This window comes from Perca fluviatilis, chromosome 16 (genome assembly GCF_010015445.1).
Source record: "Perca fluviatilis chromosome 16, GENO_Pfluv_1.0, whole genome shotgun sequence".
NCBI lineage: Eukaryota > Metazoa > Chordata > Actinopteri > Perciformes > Percidae > Perca > Perca fluviatilis.
The window spans coordinates 17,839,298-17,858,981 of NC_053127.1; the positions used below are offsets into that span (position 1 = coordinate 17,839,298).

At 40.6% G+C, this 19,684-nt stretch overlaps 2 protein-coding genes across 2 annotated transcripts; one reads left to right on the forward strand and one right to left on the reverse strand.

Moving 5' to 3' along the window:
* The first annotated feature begins 27 nt into the window (after positions 1-27).
* On the forward strand, positions 28-6,012 carry bicdl2l (bicaudal-D-related protein 2-like). The gene is made up of 6 exons (XM_039826518.1): positions 28-939; positions 1,621-1,740; positions 1,825-1,983; positions 2,538-2,614; positions 2,711-2,831; positions 4,982-6,012. Exons 1-6 carry the CDS (start codon positions 391-393, stop codon positions 5,342-5,344), a joined length of 1,389 nt encoding a protein of 462 aa, XP_039682452.1. The 5' UTR covers positions 28-390; the 3' UTR covers positions 5,345-6,012.
* Positions 6,013-6,102: 90 nt separating this feature from the next.
* On the reverse strand, positions 6,103-13,697 carry abhd11 (abhydrolase domain containing 11). The gene is made up of 6 exons (XM_039826519.1): positions 13,438-13,697; positions 11,981-12,116; positions 11,428-11,601; positions 10,953-11,123; positions 10,285-10,466; positions 6,103-8,738 (listed from the first exon to the last, which is right to left on the reverse strand). Exons 1-6 carry the CDS (start codon positions 13,560-13,562, stop codon positions 8,603-8,605), a joined length of 924 nt encoding a protein of 307 aa, XP_039682453.1. The 5' UTR covers positions 13,563-13,697; the 3' UTR covers positions 6,103-8,602.
* Positions 13,698-19,684: the final 5,987 nt, after the last annotated feature.

Sequence of the window (19,684 nt, forward strand, 5' to 3'; positions counted from 1 at the left end):
ATACAAGTGCAGTTTAAATCAGGTATCATGCATCAAGCCAGAATAATCTCATTGTATCAAAGGATCAAAAGCCCTCCTCCCTCTGTTCCCCTGCAGCTCTGGTATGTTTGCACATCATGTGTTTGTGTAGCGACTGAAAAGGAGGAAGAGAAACTACACAGGCCACATGAAGCCACTGCCTCCACTGACATCACATCATGTCATGTCACATCCTTGTGAAGACGCACGCATGCAATTCAGGAAAAACGAGTTTGGAGACATTTCTGCGAGTCACCCTCCCTCCTGTCTTTCTGTCTACCTCTCGCTCTTTCGTGTTTATATACATCCTGACAGTATCTCCTGATGGTTTAATTGACTCTAACTCTGCCTGTGACTTCTTCCAAGCTGATCATGGACTACGCTCAGTCTTTCTCAACCCTCAACGAGAGGCTGAGACCTAAAATAACAAAAAGTGAACAGCTCTACTCCTCTCTGAACAGACTGGAGGAGAAACAGTTGAACTTGCTCAGGAGCAAATCCTCATCTTACCGACCTACAGTTCTGCCAACAGAACCCGAACCAAACGACTGTGTGGCCACAACAGAACCAGAAGATCCAGAGGAACCTGAAGACAACTGTGAGCAGGAAGATTTGGTCTCCGATGAAGAAAATTGTGCCGATCGGTTAAACAACTCGTGCCTCATCACTGAGTTCAGTTTAAAAGATTTAGAAGAAGAGGAGTCGGTTGATGAGAACAGAAACACATCCTCGCCTGAGGAGAAAGAAAACCCAGGTGAGCTGATCTCAGAGGGGACAGGTGATTCCTCAGAGTCAGTAGCTACGGACGGTGAAGGTGGGAGCTCCTTCCAGAGGAGCTACATGAACCGGACTTTACCAGACCTGATCAACAGTGGCCCGCCGCTCAACCGACGTCGGACACTGGGACATGTCTCCGACACGGTAGGATACCAGTCTTTATAGGTCTGTGGGTTTAAATTGAGGTTGTTAAGTGTCCTGGAAAATCTTTCTTTTACAGTGCATGATCTAATCCACTATAAACAGGCTTGTCACACAACAAAACCTGTTCCTAAGGGGGGGGGGGGACAACAGCTCCAGCGGTCATTCAGGAGTGTATTTACAAAAAACAAAAAAGATGCAAAGTTGTTTCCAGAATGCCAAGAAATCGCGTACTGCAACATAATTAAGTATGATCAAAATTAGTTTGATGCTCTGACGTCATAGCGCAGTAAACTTAGGTGTGCAGAGAACGCCTTTTATGATTTTACAGCTGATGATAACAGGGTTTGATTTGTGGTTATGATGGAGACAGTGTTGGTGGGAAATGTTTTGTGCCTCATATTTCATGTTAACTTTTATCACACAGTCATCTTGGTGTGTCTGAGTGTGTTCCTATGAATGTTTTCATTTGTAAATATTTGCAGTGTCTGCATGTGCTGAATAACACCTCAGCCATGCTTTCATGTCTACAGTTTCACTCAGGAATCCAGATTAGCAGTCTCTGTTTACATTGTGTAGAAAATGTCACAAGGTTGTACTTTCTGTGTGCAGGCCTACAATTATCTACACTGCAAAAAGTGATGGCTTGTGAAAATGTACTGATATGATATTTATGGTTTGCAGCTTAAAGAAGTGCGCAGAGAGGTGGAGCTGTCTCGGAGACGAAGTATCAAGCTTAAGGCGCAGGTGGACAAACTACAGGAGAGCAGAGAGGGACCGGGATGGAGTCAACACAGAGAGAGGGTAAAGGTTACACAGAGTACCACAACATCTGTAGGACACATCTGCAGAACTGCTATGATTTCTTTCTGTTCATTTTTATCCCAGGTCACAGAGGAGGTTCTGTCCATACTGGGGCTACTGCGCCCGCTGACAGAGTCAGAGTCCAGCCCACCTGAACCCGCTCCTGGTGTAAACCGCCTGGACGCTTCCCTGAGCCAGCTGCAGAATGTGGCCCGCAAACTGGCTATTAGTCACACCAAACAGGTAAAGTTAAAGCTCCTTACCCTTATCATGTCAATCTCAGTTTGAGTTGATTTAAGTGGACATGTTACCTGGGAAAATGTTTGCTTTGCACATACAAGTGGAACTACAGCACATATTTACACACAGAAAGTTTTGATTTGCAATTTCTATCTAAAATGTGACTTTATTAACTTGAGACAAGTAGTGGCATCTGCCCATTTTAAAGATATATTCACCTGCAAATTCTAAAAGACAGAAAGGAATTTATATTGTCAACAAGTAAAACAAGCACTGAGCTCTATGCATAAATATTAAAGCTCACGCGGGAGGCTCATGATGATGCATCATCTCAGCTATGTGGCCCGACAGGTAAGTGACAGTATCAGTGATCTGAGTCTTTCTGGTTTTTACCATATGTAAGGGTAAGTCACAAGGTGGGTGACTGACGGTGGGATTAGATCAGAATCCTATATGAAAGACAGGTAAGAGAAAGTGAATTCAGTGAGGTTAGAGGCAGAGAATAACAAGAGTTGTGGCAAAACATGACCTTCCTCCCGTGCTTGTTTATTTAAAAGTTCAAATCTGGAGAAGGAGCAGAGGACAGTGCTGTTCTGCAGCAGGCGTTACGGGACAGAGATGAGGCCATGGAGAAGTGAGTACACACACTCACATTTAAGGGGGAAAAAAGGAAGCTGAAGACCTGAATCTATTTTAAAGAATGTGTCATTCTTTCCATTCCGCTGGGCAGGAAGAAGGCGATGGAGGCCGAGCTGCTGCGGAGTAAAACGGAGATGATGTTGCTAAACAACCAGCTGCTGGAGGCTGTACAGAAACGTCTGGAGCTGGCAGTGGAGCTTGACGCCTGGAAGGTAAAACCTGAGACAAGGTTAATGTTTAACAGAGACAAAAACAAAAAGTGGATAAACTGAACAGGGAATGGTGTAATCACTGAACACTTAAATACAAATGAAATATGCAGTCATATTGAGCAACATAGAGACAGGGTGAGAAGTCTTGAAAAGTAGGACACAGAGTTCACACCCACACAAACAAACACATAATTAGAGTTAATTACACACGTTACGTTCAGAACTCCAAAAATGTTCAGCTGTAAAACACACAAAACAAACTACGTTTAAAATTCACACTCATTACATTCAGCACAAGGAGTGCAGGCGATAACTGCCAGCTGGTATCCTGCCACAGTGTTTGGGCCTCAGGCCCATGTGTTCATCTGGTGAGTGCCTGGCTCACTGCACGGTTACATTGAAAACTACTCTGCACTTTGCAAGTGTTGTCAAGTTTACTGGTGAGAGCAGCAGTGTCTGCTTTAGCTGTACACTCTGAATTTAAACAGATTTTACCTTATTTAAACTACTGTTAAAAAAAAGAAAAAAGCCCCATATTTTTGTGTGTAACATATTATACATTTGCAAAAAGTCTTGCCTATTTGGAGCTAAAATATCAAAAATGTTAGTATCATTGTTGCAAAACTTATATTGGTCAAATCGTTCTCTGGATATGATTGGATTTCATTATGTGTCAAACCTTCACCTGCTCCATTTTTCTTCAAATTTGTCTAGGGTGTATTTTATTTCTAGTAAATCTTTTAGGGAAGTTTTAATTTAGACCCTCCTCTCTTTTAATACTATCTTTTGGTCAGACAGTGGGACACAATCAAATCATTTTCTTTATAGATGGTCCCTTGCTTTGTTGCATGAATATTATTGGGGTGCGGAGGAGGGTAGAATCTTATTTTCACTTAAATTTTCTTTGGGCCCTAATTTAGAAAGAATAACTGACTTGGTACAACTTGTTTCACCATTACTAACTAAAAGAGGCAAATAATTTGAGATGGTGTAATATAATATAAACCTTAATAAAATAGTGGAATAATAATTTTTTAAATGAGCAAAACACACACACACACACACACACACACACACACACACACACACACACACACACTAGAAGTAGGATAAGTTATTTCCAACTGTATGGCAAACAAATTAATATTCCAGCCACTCTCTATTTTAGAATAAAGAGATACTAAATAAAAGGCTTAACTTGAATTATAATATGGGCCAACTTAATATGAGACATTTAACTTTTTTTATTATGATAAAGACTATAGTGAATTGGGTGACTGCTGGTAAAGATAACATTAAATCACTATTACACACAATTCATAAACTCTCATAACCTTACATATTAGTCCTATTAGCTAATCGACAGAAAAATGAATCTCTCCGACAGGCCCCTTTATGACTCTGTGCACACTAAACCATTAATTTGTGATCTTGCAATGGAAGGCTGAAATATAAATTTGGGGTGAGTTAAAATTAAATGACCCTACCCTGCTCTCACAAAAAATACATATACCCCTTTTCTTACCACCTCTCTCTTCGCAAAATATTTAGTACAATCCCTTATTCACCAGTGGTACTCAGTACCCTGGAAATCCAGAGTTCTCGCGAGAGCACAATTTGAATTTGCTCAGCGAGTCACTCTGGCATTGAGTAATGATGCTCATTAACTATGCCCTTGTAGCCGAGCTGCACCAATCACATCGGTGTATCTGATATAGGCGGGCCAGAGGCGAGCTAAACAGATGACAACAGTTTAATCTACCAGTTAGCTCCGCTGGTAGCTAAGCATATGGGGTTCTGGACCCCGTGTATTGTTGTGATTGGTCGTAGTGTTATCCAGTTGTGTGCAGTGAGATATTCAAATGCATGCTTGGTGCTGCCCCTCGAGTTGGGGCATTTTCATTACTCAATGCCAGACGCTTAATCTTTCGAATTTGGGTCTGGATTTCCAGGCTAGGTACACAGTGTATATTGCTCTGAAAACAGCCACGTAAAAGATAAATAAAACTGACATGAAGATCATACTCTCGCTTGTTTAAAATCTGGCTAATTACCACATTTCCTGTCTCTCATCACGGTTTGTAGATTTTAAGTTGCAGGTTTTCAGTATTTCTTGTTCTCTGACAAATGTTTGTTTTCCTTTGACTCAGGAGGACGTTCAGCTGATCATCCACCAGCAGCTGCAGAGTCAGCAGCAGGCAGAGCAGGCCAAGAAGAAGCCCTCCCGCCTGGGCATCCTGAGGAGAACCAACAAACTGCCCATCCAGCGGCCAACCAACTTCCCTTTGTCTACACCCGTCCCTCCCACAACCAACTCCAACCAAATCTTCATCCCCAGAGCTGCTGTTTCCGCTGCTCCGACTCCCAGCACGCCTCCTTCCACTGGCACCCAACGCAACTGGATGAACAAGCTGAGGTGGACCAAGACCGGTCGTCAAGGAGACCAGGATGCAGCGGGGCAGGAGTCAGAGGGCAGGGGTGACAATGGCTTCCAGGTCGTATCCCTTGATTGAAACAGTAATGATTTTGCACGGAGTACTTAAATTATGATGCACAGCACTCATGTCTAACAATTTAAAGTCCCCCTCCAGTCATAACTGTTTTTTTTGCTTATCGTCACTTTGTTGTTTGACCACATGATGTATGTGCAGAGTTTGAAGGCTCTTTTCACATTTATCTGCCCGACGGGTTAGGAGGAAGGATTCTGTGCTCATTTAAAATCCGAGTTTAACACGTGTACGTATGAGCATGGTTTGTGACATCACAGCTAGTAGCCAATCGTGGTCCAGCATGCAATTTACATACGTGATGTGAAAACACTGGGAATGGACTTTTCATCTAGAGTCCAGCAGTTAAGCCTCTGAAATGAACAATATTTACATATTCATATATATTGGTTTTTCCAACGTGGAAGTAGGAGTAAATGTAATTGAGATGTACGAGGTAACTAAACCTCTTTGTGGTAAAACCATATCAGACAAATTATTCCAAGCAGATTATTTTTCATGTCTTAAAAACATGCCCGGAGGGGATAGTTCATCTATTCTTGGGAAAACATGCTTTTGGAGGTCTGCGCTCTCCAAGTGCCCTTCTAATTTAATACTGTAACACTTGAATGCCTGAATAATGTTGTCATGTTGTGAATGAGTGAAATTCTTATGCAAAAGCACCTTCAAACCTCTTCCTGAGTCAGACTGCAGTTTGTCACTACATCACTTTAGATGTGCACTTTTTCTTGTTGTATTTAACATTCAAAAGAAAATACACGTCACAGATTTGTAATTTTATTGTAGAATATCAGTTTGTACATTTTCAATAATATATAATCCACTCCTATATGCTTCTTGCCCACATTAATGTATATATGCCATTATCTGGACTGGCAACGTTTTCAACAAATTGAGATGAATATAGCACAGCAAAGTTACACCTGATGACAAGAGAAAAGGCATGCTCATAGTGAAACAATAAACAATCCTGAACAGATAATTGGTCTAACAGATTTTCAATGTGATTGAATAAATTCACTGTTCTATATTGTTGACACAGAGTTCCCCTCCTTTGAGAGATTCTTGTCTCAATTTAAACACTACAGCAGCGGAAGAAGGGCCTGCAATCCAACAACACCCCAACAATCTCGCTCTTCATATTGTGCAACGAGACAAATCGGTCCTGTGGTTGAGGACGAGTGGGAGCTTCTCCACTAACTGAAGCGTTATAAAAAGAACAAAATAGGGAGTGTTTGACTCAACTAAATTCTGATAATTTAAAGCCTTTTAGACTTCTGTATTCACATCAAACAAACATAAAACATTGATTGTTGTAAACATCTAGTGCTATGAAAGGATACACCCTCATCTGTTAAGCTTCCTTGTGAGAAGATTCACACAGAACTGGCAACCCAGCTGCCAATCTAAAGTCTGCTAGTTATTATTTTAGAATATATATGTATATATTTTTAAATTTTCATTATCAAGTTTTACAGAAATGGAAAAAAGGAGTTTGACAGAAGAGGCACACATTTACAACACTGCTTATTCATACAGATGGCAGTTTCACTACTGTACTGTACTGCTCAAACCCATGGAAACCGAAATAATATTAACACTATTACGATTCAATAACAACATACATTGCTGCAGCATATATTTGTGAGATACCTATATAGCCTTGCACCTTAGTCCTAGAGATAAGTGAGATACGGATAATAAATCGGTAAAACATGATCCATCAAAACACAGATTGGACTGACCAAATACAAAGACACAACATTACCACGGCTTACGCCAGACAGACAGGAGAATACTATGTGTTTCATAATTAGCATTTCTAATTGTAACCTGAGGCCGCATTTCCACCTGGTATTAAAATCTAATCTGAGTAATCCAATCACTTCGTCATCTTTTATTGTGAAGAATTTATAGGAAATTAAACCGTTCCACCGTTTCGCAGGCGCTGCTTTAGGCACTCACACTTCTAAATAACAAAAGAAGAAGTTGCGACGTAAAAACAGAAATTACTGTAGTAATATCCTACATATTCTTGAATTCGGGGATGTTTTATGAAGGTTATTGTATACCAGACTTTCCAGACAATCGCAGGGCACAGAGCTCAACATAAGATCAAGCAGCACCTTAACAAAAACAGCAACACATCACATCACCAACAGTATAACATTCAAAACACACAATTCACTCTCAGTTTCTGTGACATGAGAAATACTTTAAATGAGTACGTAGTTCCACTCACAGTTGAGTAGGCGGTCCTTAATGTGTCCTAGGACACATAAGCATACACGCTGCTTAAAAGAATGTGGTCACATGTGGCCTAAACTGCCTCCCAATGTGGCCTGAGTGATCAGATCAGATCCCACCTTTACTTAGAGCTGTTCACTTGTGATCAGATCACTCAGATCAGATTTTAATACCAGGTAAAAATGGGGTCTGAGATGTTGCATTTGAGTGGTTCAGCTTGGTTTTCATAGATGATTATGTTGGCATAAAAATATAACCAGCGCTCTCGATGACCTCGAGTTGTGACAAAGTCACTGACCTGTAAATCCTCATCTCTGACATACAGCAGATACACAGAGGAGAGGACATGAGAAATTAAGTTCCAGCCCAAAATATTGAATATATCACTATGGTCAACAATAAAATAACTACAACAAACCATCTGTACACATGAAGTCTGCATTACAGACTTTTTGCAGAGATTGAACCTCCTGACACAATACCAAACTCCCTTGTGCTAAGAAACAACTATTTCTTCACTCAGCTTTTCAGATATACAGTATTTGTTTCATTCCAGTGCTGTCAAACCTTCCATATCCAACCATCTTACTGCTGGTACACTTCAGCCCAGATAAAAACTTTATACTGGCATAGACGTTTCAAGGTAAAGAAAGCACTGTGCAGAGGAGTTTCTTTGGATTAGTACATGACCTCCAAAACAACCCCGTTATGTTATATATTGTCTACTTACCGACGTAAAAATCAATGAAAACATATTGAGAAACCAGCCCATCTAGTGACACTACCTGTATGGCAGAGAGACTAAACAAAAGTTTACCTACGCTAAACTACACTAATATTGTTAAAAGGACTGACTGCTGTAAAAGGGTAAGTTTGGTCCACTGTTGTCAAATATTAGCATCATTAATGTCTCCACTTGCTCTCGCTGAAGCTGCTGAATACAAACCGTCATTTTCGGTGAGGGCATGCTCAAGGGTGCCGACGATTGAAAAGTTCTGAGGCGTAGGCAGGAGGCAGCTAGGACTGGAGAAAGGAGATGATGGAGCTGATGAAATCTAAGGGTTTATCTGCATGGATCCAGTGACTTGCGTCTGGGATGTACTGGATGTCAGCGTTAGGGAACAGCCTCTGGATTTCTGGGTAATCGTCGGAGCTGGATCAGGAGTGAAGACACAGAGAAGGAAGAATTAGAATATCAGGGGGCGTGAGGGCAAAGGAGAAGAGAGAAAGATGAATAGTTAACAGGAAAAAGTTTGCGTTAATAAAAGTCGTGTTGGCTGTCTTGGTTCACGGTGGTTCAGATTACGGAGCATCCTAGTTTTTGTTTTATTACCCTCAGCTACAGTAGTTAGCACCCATTAGCTCGGAGGGCTAACTTGGCTCGTTTACTTTTGTAAACGTCTGTCACCCTGAACGTCCCACTGAACGATAGTACACAGTGACCTCCGTGTTTACTTCCGAGGCCAGCGTGACGTCTTTTCTTCTTTTGCGCATGCGGATCAGACAACCGGAGCGCTGCCCACCAGAGTGCCAGAACAACAGAGAGTCCTTCCTTTTTATAGATAGATGATAGAAAAGTCAATCAACTTCTTTCTAGAAAAAAAGTTGAAACCACAGCTGGTGTGTTTACACATTCAGAATGAAGAGGGAGAGCTGCACTGGCAAGAACAAAGCCATGTATCCAATAAATCCAATTTTATTTTCTGTTTGTTTCACAGCAGTTACGTTCTGAAGCACAAATAAAACACACCCACCCCAAGGCCGGCGGTAGCTAGAGGCCAGGGTGGGCTCAGCCCACCCAAACGTGCGTCTTGCCCAATCAAAAGTTGTTGATGTGTTCAGCCAATGGGAAAAAAATAGCACAGAAAATACCAGTACCGTTTCTTACTTCTGATTGAGCGGGCAGCCTAAAGCCCGCCTCCAAAGTTGCCCACTGGCCACCCCCTCTTCTCGTTGTGTTCAGGACAGCACAAACACACATAGCTCTGAAGCAGACCCGTCCGTCGCTCTGTGGTCATTGTCTCTGTAAAATTAGAGATGAGCAGCGCGGCTTCCGTGGGAAGTGTAGCAGCTTCAGTTGATTATAATGGACACGCTCTGCTGCGGGCATGCTGCAGCAGACGTGTCCAGCTCAGAGGTTGTGCTGAGTCTTTGCTCCATGTACTGTATTTCTTCCGTAGTTTCGGTTTTCCGGCTCCGCTTTCACTAAACTTTGTCTCCACCAAAATGCAGGAAATTAAGTGTTTAATACTCAAATGTTTATGGGGGCGGACCCCCAGAACCCCCCACTTCCTGTATCCCCATGAATGTTGATACAAAATCTATGTCCTTGGGTTGCCAGTCCAGCTGGCCTTGAGGTCAAATGTTTGTGCCATCTCACCAGGGTTTTTTAAAAGCTGGGCAACTAGTGCCCTTCTCTGGGCTACCAACCGCCCAAGTTGCCCACCTATTATTTCTACCAGCCCACCCTAATATAGCATGCTAAAAATGTCCCTGCCCACACCTCTGCACAGCCCTGCAGGAAGGTGCTACGTTGTGCTGCAAAATGTTCTTAGCCTTTTGTCCAGAGCAAATCATGAAAAGCCAAGTTAGGAACAAGCACTGCACGTAAGCTAAGGCTATGAACGCTATTATAGCATTTTCAGTATTCTACGCTAATGTATATGATAATAAATAAATAGTTGCTTGTTGTTTTATACCTGATATAAGCAGAACTGGCTCCACCCAGAAACAGTGTAGGTCCATCATAGACAGTGTTAAAGTTGGGGAAGCTCATGATGTCATCAAGGTGCGCCGAGATGGCCGCCAGGTTGACCCTCCAGGCATAGTGGCCATTGTGCTCCACTAGGTTAGTCAGCAGGAACTGACGCACCGAGCGCTCCTGAGGGAGGGAAGGACAGTTTATGATTAGACTGCTTTAAAAACTAATACATTTTTAGGTTCAGAGTTTGACTTTAAAGCAACTACAGTCAATATTTGTATATTCAATGGATCACACATGGCACAGAGTTGCTTGTAGTGATGAGCCCACAAATAATTATCAACCCGACTTTGCACTGTGTCTCACAACTTTCAGCTCATTATTTTAGTTTTAAAGCCCACAACTTACGCTCACTGCTCTCGTTGCTACGCGTTCAGCCTTAGCAGACAGCAGTTTCTGCTTTAGCAAAAAAAGCTCTAAAAACGGACTGTATGCCACCAGCTCAGCACCAAACAGCAGACAGACAGTTATGGACTAGCTGGTGAACAAACTTAAGCATTTAGCAGTTAAACAGACAGATATTTCCCCCAAGTGGCCAAATCAGTTATTGCAGTTTCAATTCCAAAGTAAACAGTGAATAGTGTGAAATCAAAAAGGAATCCTAACCTTGACCAAACTGCGCAGCTGATCCTCAGCCATTCGCCTGGCAGTGGAACGTGGGATGTCACTGGAGATCTTCAGCTTCTGCATGGCCTGGATGTAAGAGCGGAAGTTGGTGCGTGTGGTGGTCTGGGCTGGACTGATGTCCACTACCACCAGCCTCTCCACTAAACCAGACTACAAACAGAGACAAATCGATTGCGGTAAACAGGTAGGAAAAGAGGGGGAAACCAATGAAACAATTAAAACAGGACAGCTAGGTGTTGCATTAAGACCAGAGCAAGATTATTAAATTCAAAGAGGACGGGAATGTACAATGACAAAGGTCACACCCAGTGTAACATTTAGGAGCAATCACATTGACCAAGAGTGCCATTTCCTCAATCTTTTAAAATTGACCTAAATTCCTCCATAGTTATCATCTCTGACAATTTCGGGTCCTTCTGTACATTATTCATGGTGACATTTCTCGGCTGCTGACCTGCGTCAGGGCGGTCGTCATGGCTGTTTTCCCTCCCATGCTGTGGCCGACGAGGACGCACTTCTCAATGTGCAGCTGGGCGAGGAGGTGTTTCAAATCATCGGTCATCGCTTCATACGTCAGCTCTGAGCTGTGAGGGCTGCTGCCATGGTTACGGGCATCTACAGTGAGCACCTAACTGGACAAAGGACAGTTAGGACACTTGGAATTCGGGAAAAGAGCCAACACAGCGGAAACAAAAAAACTTTTATGTCAGCTGTATCTGTTGTTTTTTTTGGGCTCCAGCTCATGAAAGTGACTGCTAAGGCTGTATTGTGCACACATGGTGATGAGTTTCTTCAAGAAGCCAAAGAGCAGATTATCTATCAGTAGTATTTATTACAACAGTACTGACTGCTGAGGAGTTGTATCAAATGACTGGCAGCACACTGGTTGATTGTGTGTTCCCATGCCTTCTTTTGTAAGAGGGCTAGCCTGAGAACAAACTCAAACACATAAAGGTGAATTGTTTTTGGTGCGACAGACAGGTGTCATGTCTTCATCGCTGCATTACCTTTCGGCCTGTGCGCTGCACCAAGGACTTCGCAATTGAGTGAAAGTTAGATTTGCTGCCAAAAAGGCCGTGGAGAAACACCAGGGGAGTGCTCTCTCCCTTCCCATCGAAGACATCATAGGTCAAGTTGACTGGGCTGGGGGAAAAACATCCATGTTGAGAAGTTAGAATCTGGTTACGTCTGTGGTGAGAATTATGTCACAACGACAGGAACAGTAAGACATCAAAGTGATAAAACTGTGGAAACTGTTAAGGAGTGGATATGATCAAATAATTTCTTCTACTTAAAAAGAATTTGTTGTTAATACAACTTGACCTGACGTATTATATATGAATGTGTAAATTGGAAGTCATTTTTATTTCACTGTGACTGTGCGATATTAATGTAACAGAGTGAGAGGATACAACTACATGCCATACATGTTATAGTCATGTGACAAATACCGGTAAAATTGATTGATTCATTTTCAAGTTTTGTTGGGACAATGTCATATGCTTAACATATATGCATTATTGATTCTACCAAATGTGAAAAATAGTGAAACCTGCACATCAAAGTCTCGGAGACTGAGAATACATCTTTAAAATTACTTATTTTGTTCGACCAGGAGCCCAATACCCAGAGATAATCAATTAATAATTATAGAAAACTGAGAAAAACATATTGTATCAAGATCTAATAATGCTTGTGGTTAACTGTTCAACGTTGCACTTCATAGAGGCATGCATGGAAAAACACTACATTACACTCAACACAAAAAACAACAACATTTGAACCGTAATGTGTATTGTTGTAACTGATACGGGATATATAGATTGCATTTACTACTCCACTTGTACACCTAGCTAGCTAAATATAATGCAGTCTTGTACAACAGCCCTGCAATAAATCACACCTTCATACTGAGGTGTTCCTTATATCGTGTCGATAAAAATGGGGTACACAGACCTCTCAGTATAACGCAATATTACGCACATTAAGTTTAAACAGTTACTGCCTAAACCAGTTTCAATAACAATGTAACATTAATAAAACATATCTTAATAAAGTGGGTGTTGTATTCGACAACATTCATTTTAATTAGACGTAACTGATTAGCTTAGCTGTACCTGTAGCATAGCATATTGTATACTATACATGACAGCAATTATAGTTTATTTAGCTACATAACCATACAATTTCAATAAGATAAAGAAACAGTCAGAGAGTCCATGTCTAAAATCCTCTTTGGTAGCTCAACTGCATGTTTTGCTAACCAGACGTCTGAATGTCATTTATAAACTGTGTAGGTAAAGTAAACGGTGGATAAAAATACAAAGACACGAGCGGTGAATAAATTAACGGGCTGTTTTTGAAGGACAAAAATTAGGCTGTCATGTCCACCCAGCACCAGCGCACCACGCTACGGCTCAGGCAGACAGAGGGCATCAGTTAGCCGGGGAGCTAGCAGGGATACCTGGATGAGCTGGCTGTACGGACACCGGGAGCCACCCCGCACACATCCTGCTGTCCGGGGAATAAACGACACGACGGCCGGCAACTCAGCAGTCCTCTCTGGATCAGGCGACACAAAGCACTCATAGCAGCATATGTCCGTTACCGGTCGGTCGACAAACAGCATGTGCGTTTAAAAACGACTACGATGACAGCGAAATCCGTTAAGTGTGCATGCACGGAGGAGGTCGCGAATGAAAGAGGCTTCCCATAATGTCAACAGCTGATGCTGCGTCATGACGTAGGACGCACACTAGTGATTTCTCTGGTGCGTTCCATTTACCCAAGGAAATTTCTATTTCCTTGCATTTACACAAAGAAAATAGAAATAATGGATTATGGTCATTATTTATCACATTCGTCATTGGTGCCAAGCCTGTGGCATTCTACAATATTTGTTATGAATAACTTACCAACTATCAAACTATATTATATTTAATGATGTGCAGGGGGGCTAATAGTCAGCTGCAAATATGGCTTGACCCCCAAAAATTCTAACAAAAGATTTTTCAGTGGTTTACAGTAGTATCAGATGTACCTAAAAACAGTTTGACTGTTCTGTCTGTTTGAAGCTTCTGGGGGGAGGTGTTTGGCTCGACGTCATGGTGCAAAGGAACCTAGGGTGAATTACTCCGAACCATCACTTTAAGTTTTTACAGCAAATGTGGCAAGTTTCTTGGTTTACAACAATATGACTCATGTTCAAAGTTGGAGTGTACTTTTTCCTCAAGCTAATCCAACAATGTCATCCTCTCTTAATACACTCACATTGTTGGCCTTTGTCATGTGTTAGAAATCTTTCTAATGTTCTTTTGACACCCCCATAAAATGACACTGAGCATGTGTCTGAGAATAAGACATTTGTGCTGTAATATACACTACCGGTCAAAGGTTTTAGAACACCCAATCTTTTTAGTTTTTTTATTGAAATTTGAGCAGTTCAAGTCCAATGAATAGCTTGAAATGGTCCAACGGTAAGTAGTTAACTGCTTGAGGTTAAAAAAATAAGTAAGGTTACTCAAAACTGAAAAATAATGTAAATTTCAGAATTTTACAAAAAGGCCTTTTTCAGGGAACAAGAAATGGGTTAACAACGTAAAGCTGTTCTGGAGGTTGATCAAGTTTTGAATGTTGGTGCTACCAATTCCTACAGGTGTTCCAACTTGTCTGGATTACTTACAACCCCCTCTGTTTGTATAAAAGTATTGTTGAAACACACTGTGGTACCGTACCCTCGTGAGCATTGTATGAACAGTATTGTACTGCAGAAAGTAGTATGTTGCTATAAAAATGGTGGGAAAAAGAAAATTAACAATGGAAGACCATCATAACACTTAAGAATGTTGGTCTTTCCTACAGAGAAATTGCGAAGAAAGTCAAGGTGTCAGTGAGTACAGTATTCTTCACCATCAAAAGGCACTTAGAAACTGGGGGAAACTCTGACAGGAAGAGGTCTGGCAGACCCAAAGCCACAACAGAATCAGAAGACAAGTTTCTGAGAGTCAACAGCTTGCGTGATAGGCAGCTCACAGGACAACAGCTTCAAGCACAGCTTAATAGTGGTCGTAATAAGCAAGTCTCAGTTTCACCTGTAAAGAGAAGACTTCGAGCTGCAGGTTTGATGGGTCGAGTTGCAGCAAGAAAGCCATTGCTAAGACGTCAGAATAAGAAAAAGAGGCTTGACTGGGCCAAGAAACATCGTCAATGGACTACTGAAGACTGGAAGAAGGTGCTATGGACTGATGAATCAAAATTTGAAATCTTCGGTTCATCACGCAGGATTTTTGTACGCCGTTGAGTAGGTGAAAAGATGGTTCCTCAGTGTGTGACATCAACTGTCAAACATGGAGGAGGAAGCGTGATGGTCTGGGGCTGTTTGGCTGGATCCAGGGTTGGTGATTTGTACAGAATGAAAGACACCCTGAACCAAAACGGCTACCACAGCATTTTGCAGCGCCATGCAGTACCCTCTGGTATGCGCCTAGTTGGTCAGGGGTTCATCCTACAGCAAGATAATGGCCCAAAACATAAGTCCAAGCTATGCCAGAACTACCTTAGCAACAAAGAACAAGATGGTAAGCTTAAAAACATGGAGTGGCCAGCACAGTCACCAGACTTAAACCCCATTGAGCTGGTTTGGGATCAACTGGACAGAAAAGTGAAAGCAAAGCAACCTACAAGTGCCACACATTTATGGGAACTTCTGCAACAGAGTTGGGAAGAACTTTCTGAAGAATATTTGATTTCCATTGTAGAAAGAATGCCACAAGCGTGTTCAGCTGTTATATCTGCCAAAGGGGGCTACTTTGATGAGTCAAAAATTTAGACTACATTTTAGTTTATAAATTGATTCCATGATTTCTTTTTTAACTTAAATTTGTTCTATTCTTTCATTTGAGAGTACAATGAGACATTGAACTGCATGAATTTCAATTAAAACCTGGAAAAACTGGGGTGTTCTTAAACTTTTGACTGTAGTGTACATTTTTTTTTTACCCACCACACGGAGGAGGGGTGTGGTGGTGGGGGGTAAAAGTAATTTAAGTTACTTTTGGGTGGAATAACTTTTACATTGAATGTCAAGTCTGTGTTTTAGCAAAAAAGGGTATGTGTCCAAAAACGCATACTGAATAGGAGTTACATGACATAGGCTAAATCGTTTACATCTCTGATTCACCCCAAAAAAGATAAAACCTTACAGTTATCTCACAAAATGTATTCCATAAGTATGTCATCATGTCAGTGCAATTTAGACAAGTCCAATGGATTCATAGACCCAGAAAACATGGGGTTAGACACCAAGATTACTTGGCTAGGTCAAATAATGAAGGAGTTAGGATATTTTGAGGGCTTCCTGCCCATCTTGGACGCCATCTTGAAAATTACACTTTTATAGTGGTCAAACTTTGGTAAACTTTTAGTATGTTATTAAGGACACCTAATACTACAAAAAACAGCTGAGAAACCTTTTGTTAGAATTTTTTTAGGGTTAGGTGTTTTTTTTTCATATATGCAGCCGCCTATAAGGGCTTAGCCTACTTTAGCCAGCTCTATCCATAATGTTTCCTATATTGTCAGGAGGTGGCGCTAATCACCAAATTTAAATGTAAATTTTAACAGGATAAGAGAATCTGGACCTCTATCACTTGCTGGTATTTTGTTTGGACGAACTAAGCAAACAGTCTATGGAACTAAATTAGCATTTTAACTTTGTTTTGGTACCATTTAGCTAGCAATTCAGCCACTGCAGGTTGTAGATTATAGGCCTACCATTCAGAGCATCCTATGATTATCCAATTCCATAGGTTTAGGCACAACAGAAACAGAACAATAAGAAACTTAAAATATTTATTTCAGTGGTAGGATAACCCTAAAATCAGCAATTCCAGATTGCTGTGATGCTAAAATAAAAATTGGCTACTAATGGAGAAAGGTTCCAACAGGTTCCAAAACATTTGCTAAAGCTTTATTAACTAAGGAAATCATTTTTTATGTCTTTATTTATTACTTTATACTAATAACCCTTTTTATAAAAATGTGCTATCAATGCAGTAGAGTGGATGTGAAGTTCTAATAAAAGGAATGCTCGGTTAAAAAGTATTTTTGTATGTCATGCAACCAGTAGCAGACTGCCTGATGAGAGCAAGCTGACCCACATCAAGAAATTGGTCCAGACACATATATGGGCCCCATAAGCATCCCTGTTTAGGCCTATTTTGATGCAGATTAAATCCAAACAGTTTGCAGATTACAAATTACAAAACCTTAGTTTAGCATATTTCTTGACCGTGCACCTAGCCAAAAAAATAGTCGTAATTCACAACTTGTCAATTTTACCTTTTTTTATTATTTTTTTTGCCAAAATTGTTGACCCTTTAAATAACAAATTTATATTGGCAGAAGGATATTTTTGATATCGATCTGCTCTAATATTACTGTTCTCATATTCATAAAAAAGCTACTTGCAAAATTGGTTTTCAACCTAAAGTAATTCAATGCTTCTCTCCTCACGGATAGTTAAACTCTCTAGTCACCATCACAAGCTTCCGTCTGCACAAAAATGTAGTCTGAAACACAGTTCCTGCCTATGCATGTGCACGTAGCATTCAATAAAGGCGGATAAAGGATGATGGTTTCTTTCTGTGATTTTCCTTAAGGTACACATCAGTGTCTTAAAACAAAGTAGTAAAGTATTTTAAAGTAGCCTATTTTATTCCAGATGCCAGCTTTTATTTTGAAAAGTAAAAGCTCGGCGACGGCACCAGGCGGGACGGCATGAGACGGGACGGCATGAGACGGGACGGCATGACATGGGACGCTCCAGGCTGCAGCCATACAGTCTTGGATAAAGGAGCACCAAGATGTAAAAATATATACATTGCTTGTTGAGCCACTAGGTGGCGCTACAGTGACACGATGTGGACTCTCACCCCTGTCAACATGACTTCCTTACTGCACTACATAGAACTGATCCCACTGTTAGAACAGCTGGCAGCAAATGATTAGGTCATTTATTTTATAGATTTTCTGTATTTATTTTGTTACAGGGCTTCTGTGCTTTGTCAGACAGTGTTATGAGTTATCAAGTATTTTTTTGACAAATATAGACACAGGTCAATATCAGGTAAAATGATATAATACAAAAGTAGTAATCTGCCAAAAAAAGAAAGAAAGAAAGAAAGAAAAGTAAAATGATGGAATTTGCTTAAGTACCTTTTACTAGCATGGATTTCCAGTGGTTCATTCTTTTTTGCCTGCTCTTGACACCTCATTATTGCAGTTTGTAGATTAAATTGTATGACTTTGAAATATTTGTTAGCTATCAGTTCTGTAGTCTTGCATTGCCACATCTCTCCACAGTGCTGGAGTATGGTCTGGATACACTGCTTATCTTTTCTGGGACATGGGAAAACGCTCTGGCTTGTTTGTATTTCCTTAATTAATTTAACCAATCACAGCATTATTTACGTCTGTCCTGTCTTGTTTTCTCACCCCAGCTTGGTTTGTGATCAGTGTGGTTGATTTTTGTCCTCATGTTTGTGGCTCTTTGCAGGAACATAAAAACAAACCATCAGTCTGTGGGCTTGGAGAATCTGTCCTTCCTTGGTGCGTCTCCCAACATTCATTGCTATGGGAGATGTGTCTGCTGGGACAAAGCATGCTGTGAGCTGTCACCATAGTGATGGCATGAGACAGAGGCCGGGGGGGGAACATGCGGTACAGATTCAACTGAGAGAAGAAAGGAGAAGTGGTGGATGATAAGTGCGCATTTTTTATTCCATTCACATTGTGTCACAACTTCAGTTTTCCTTAAACCAAGTGATACATACTGCCAGCATTATTTTTCTGATGTTAATTAACTTTTTTCATAAAATATTCAATCTGTAGCAATGCAATTATTTGAAATGCTGCCTTCATTTCAAATAAATATTATTTCAAGTGATATTGTATTGACAGAAAGTTGGCGAATTGCACTACAAAAGCAGATTAAGTGTTTATTTAAACAATTAAAAAACATTATAATAAAATACAATATATCCATATCTATTTACAACTAAATACAAATGAATGGATATACGCAGGGGAGGAAGGAGGCCAATTGTTTGTTTGTGTTTAAATCAGAAAAAAAAGATTATAATCTGAGATTCAATAAACATTGGTCAAATGAACAAATAAAACACAAATTATAAGACTGTTTAAAGATTGAATATATAACTAAATCACTGACATCACAGACATAGATTGTCAGTGACAGTTTTAAAGTTAAGGTTGTTCTTCCATTTGAAATAATGTAGTTCAGATTTAGCTGACCTTGCTTTCCTGAGTACTGTGGTTTTACTTCTTTATTGTGTATTGGAGCTGAGCGTCCAAACAGTTAGAGTCAGCTCTTCTTCAGCTCCTCTTCATGCTACACAGCACACAACAGTCTTTCTCTTTGTTCTAAAACCTGCTCTTTTCAAAGTGCACGCACACACGCCGCACACACACACACACACACACACACACACACATGCAATCACGGATGTTTTCTAGTTTCTAAGAGAAACATTTGAAATGATTAAAAAAAAGTAAATGGAAAGAATTTTTGGACTACCAGATTTAGAGTAAAATGGAGGATTCAAGTTTTTGAAAAACTCGTTGCTCTTCCGACATGGTACATATTGTTTATTTTGAATTACGTTTTTTTTCGATTGCTTAAGCACTATTTT

Bases quoted from the DNA above. Each gene is read 5' to 3' on its own strand.
- bicdl2l (XM_039826518.1), top strand. From the start codon at position 391: ATGGACTACGCTCAGTCTTTCTCAACCCTCAACGAGAGGCTGAGACCT. The intron at 1,741-1,824 runs GTAAAGGTTACA...TTTTTATCCCAG, and splicing joins GGAGTCAACACAGAGAGAGG to GTCACAGAGGAGGTTCTGTC. The intron at 2,615-2,710 runs GTGAGTACACAC...TCCGCTGGGCAG, and splicing joins AGAGATGAGGCCATGGAGAA to GAAGAAGGCGATGGAGGCCG.
- abhd11 (XM_039826519.1), bottom strand. From the start codon at position 13,562: ATGAGTGCTTTGTGTCGCCTGATCCAGAGAGGACTGCTGAGTTGCCGG. The intron at 12,117-13,437 runs GTATCCCTGCTA...TTTTTCCCCCAG, and splicing joins CGTACAGCCAGCTCATCCAG to CCCAGTCAACTTGACCTATG. The intron at 11,602-11,980 runs GTAATGCAGCGA...TTGTCCAGTTAG, and splicing joins TGCAGCGCACAGGCCGAAAG to GTGCTCACTGTAGATGCCCG.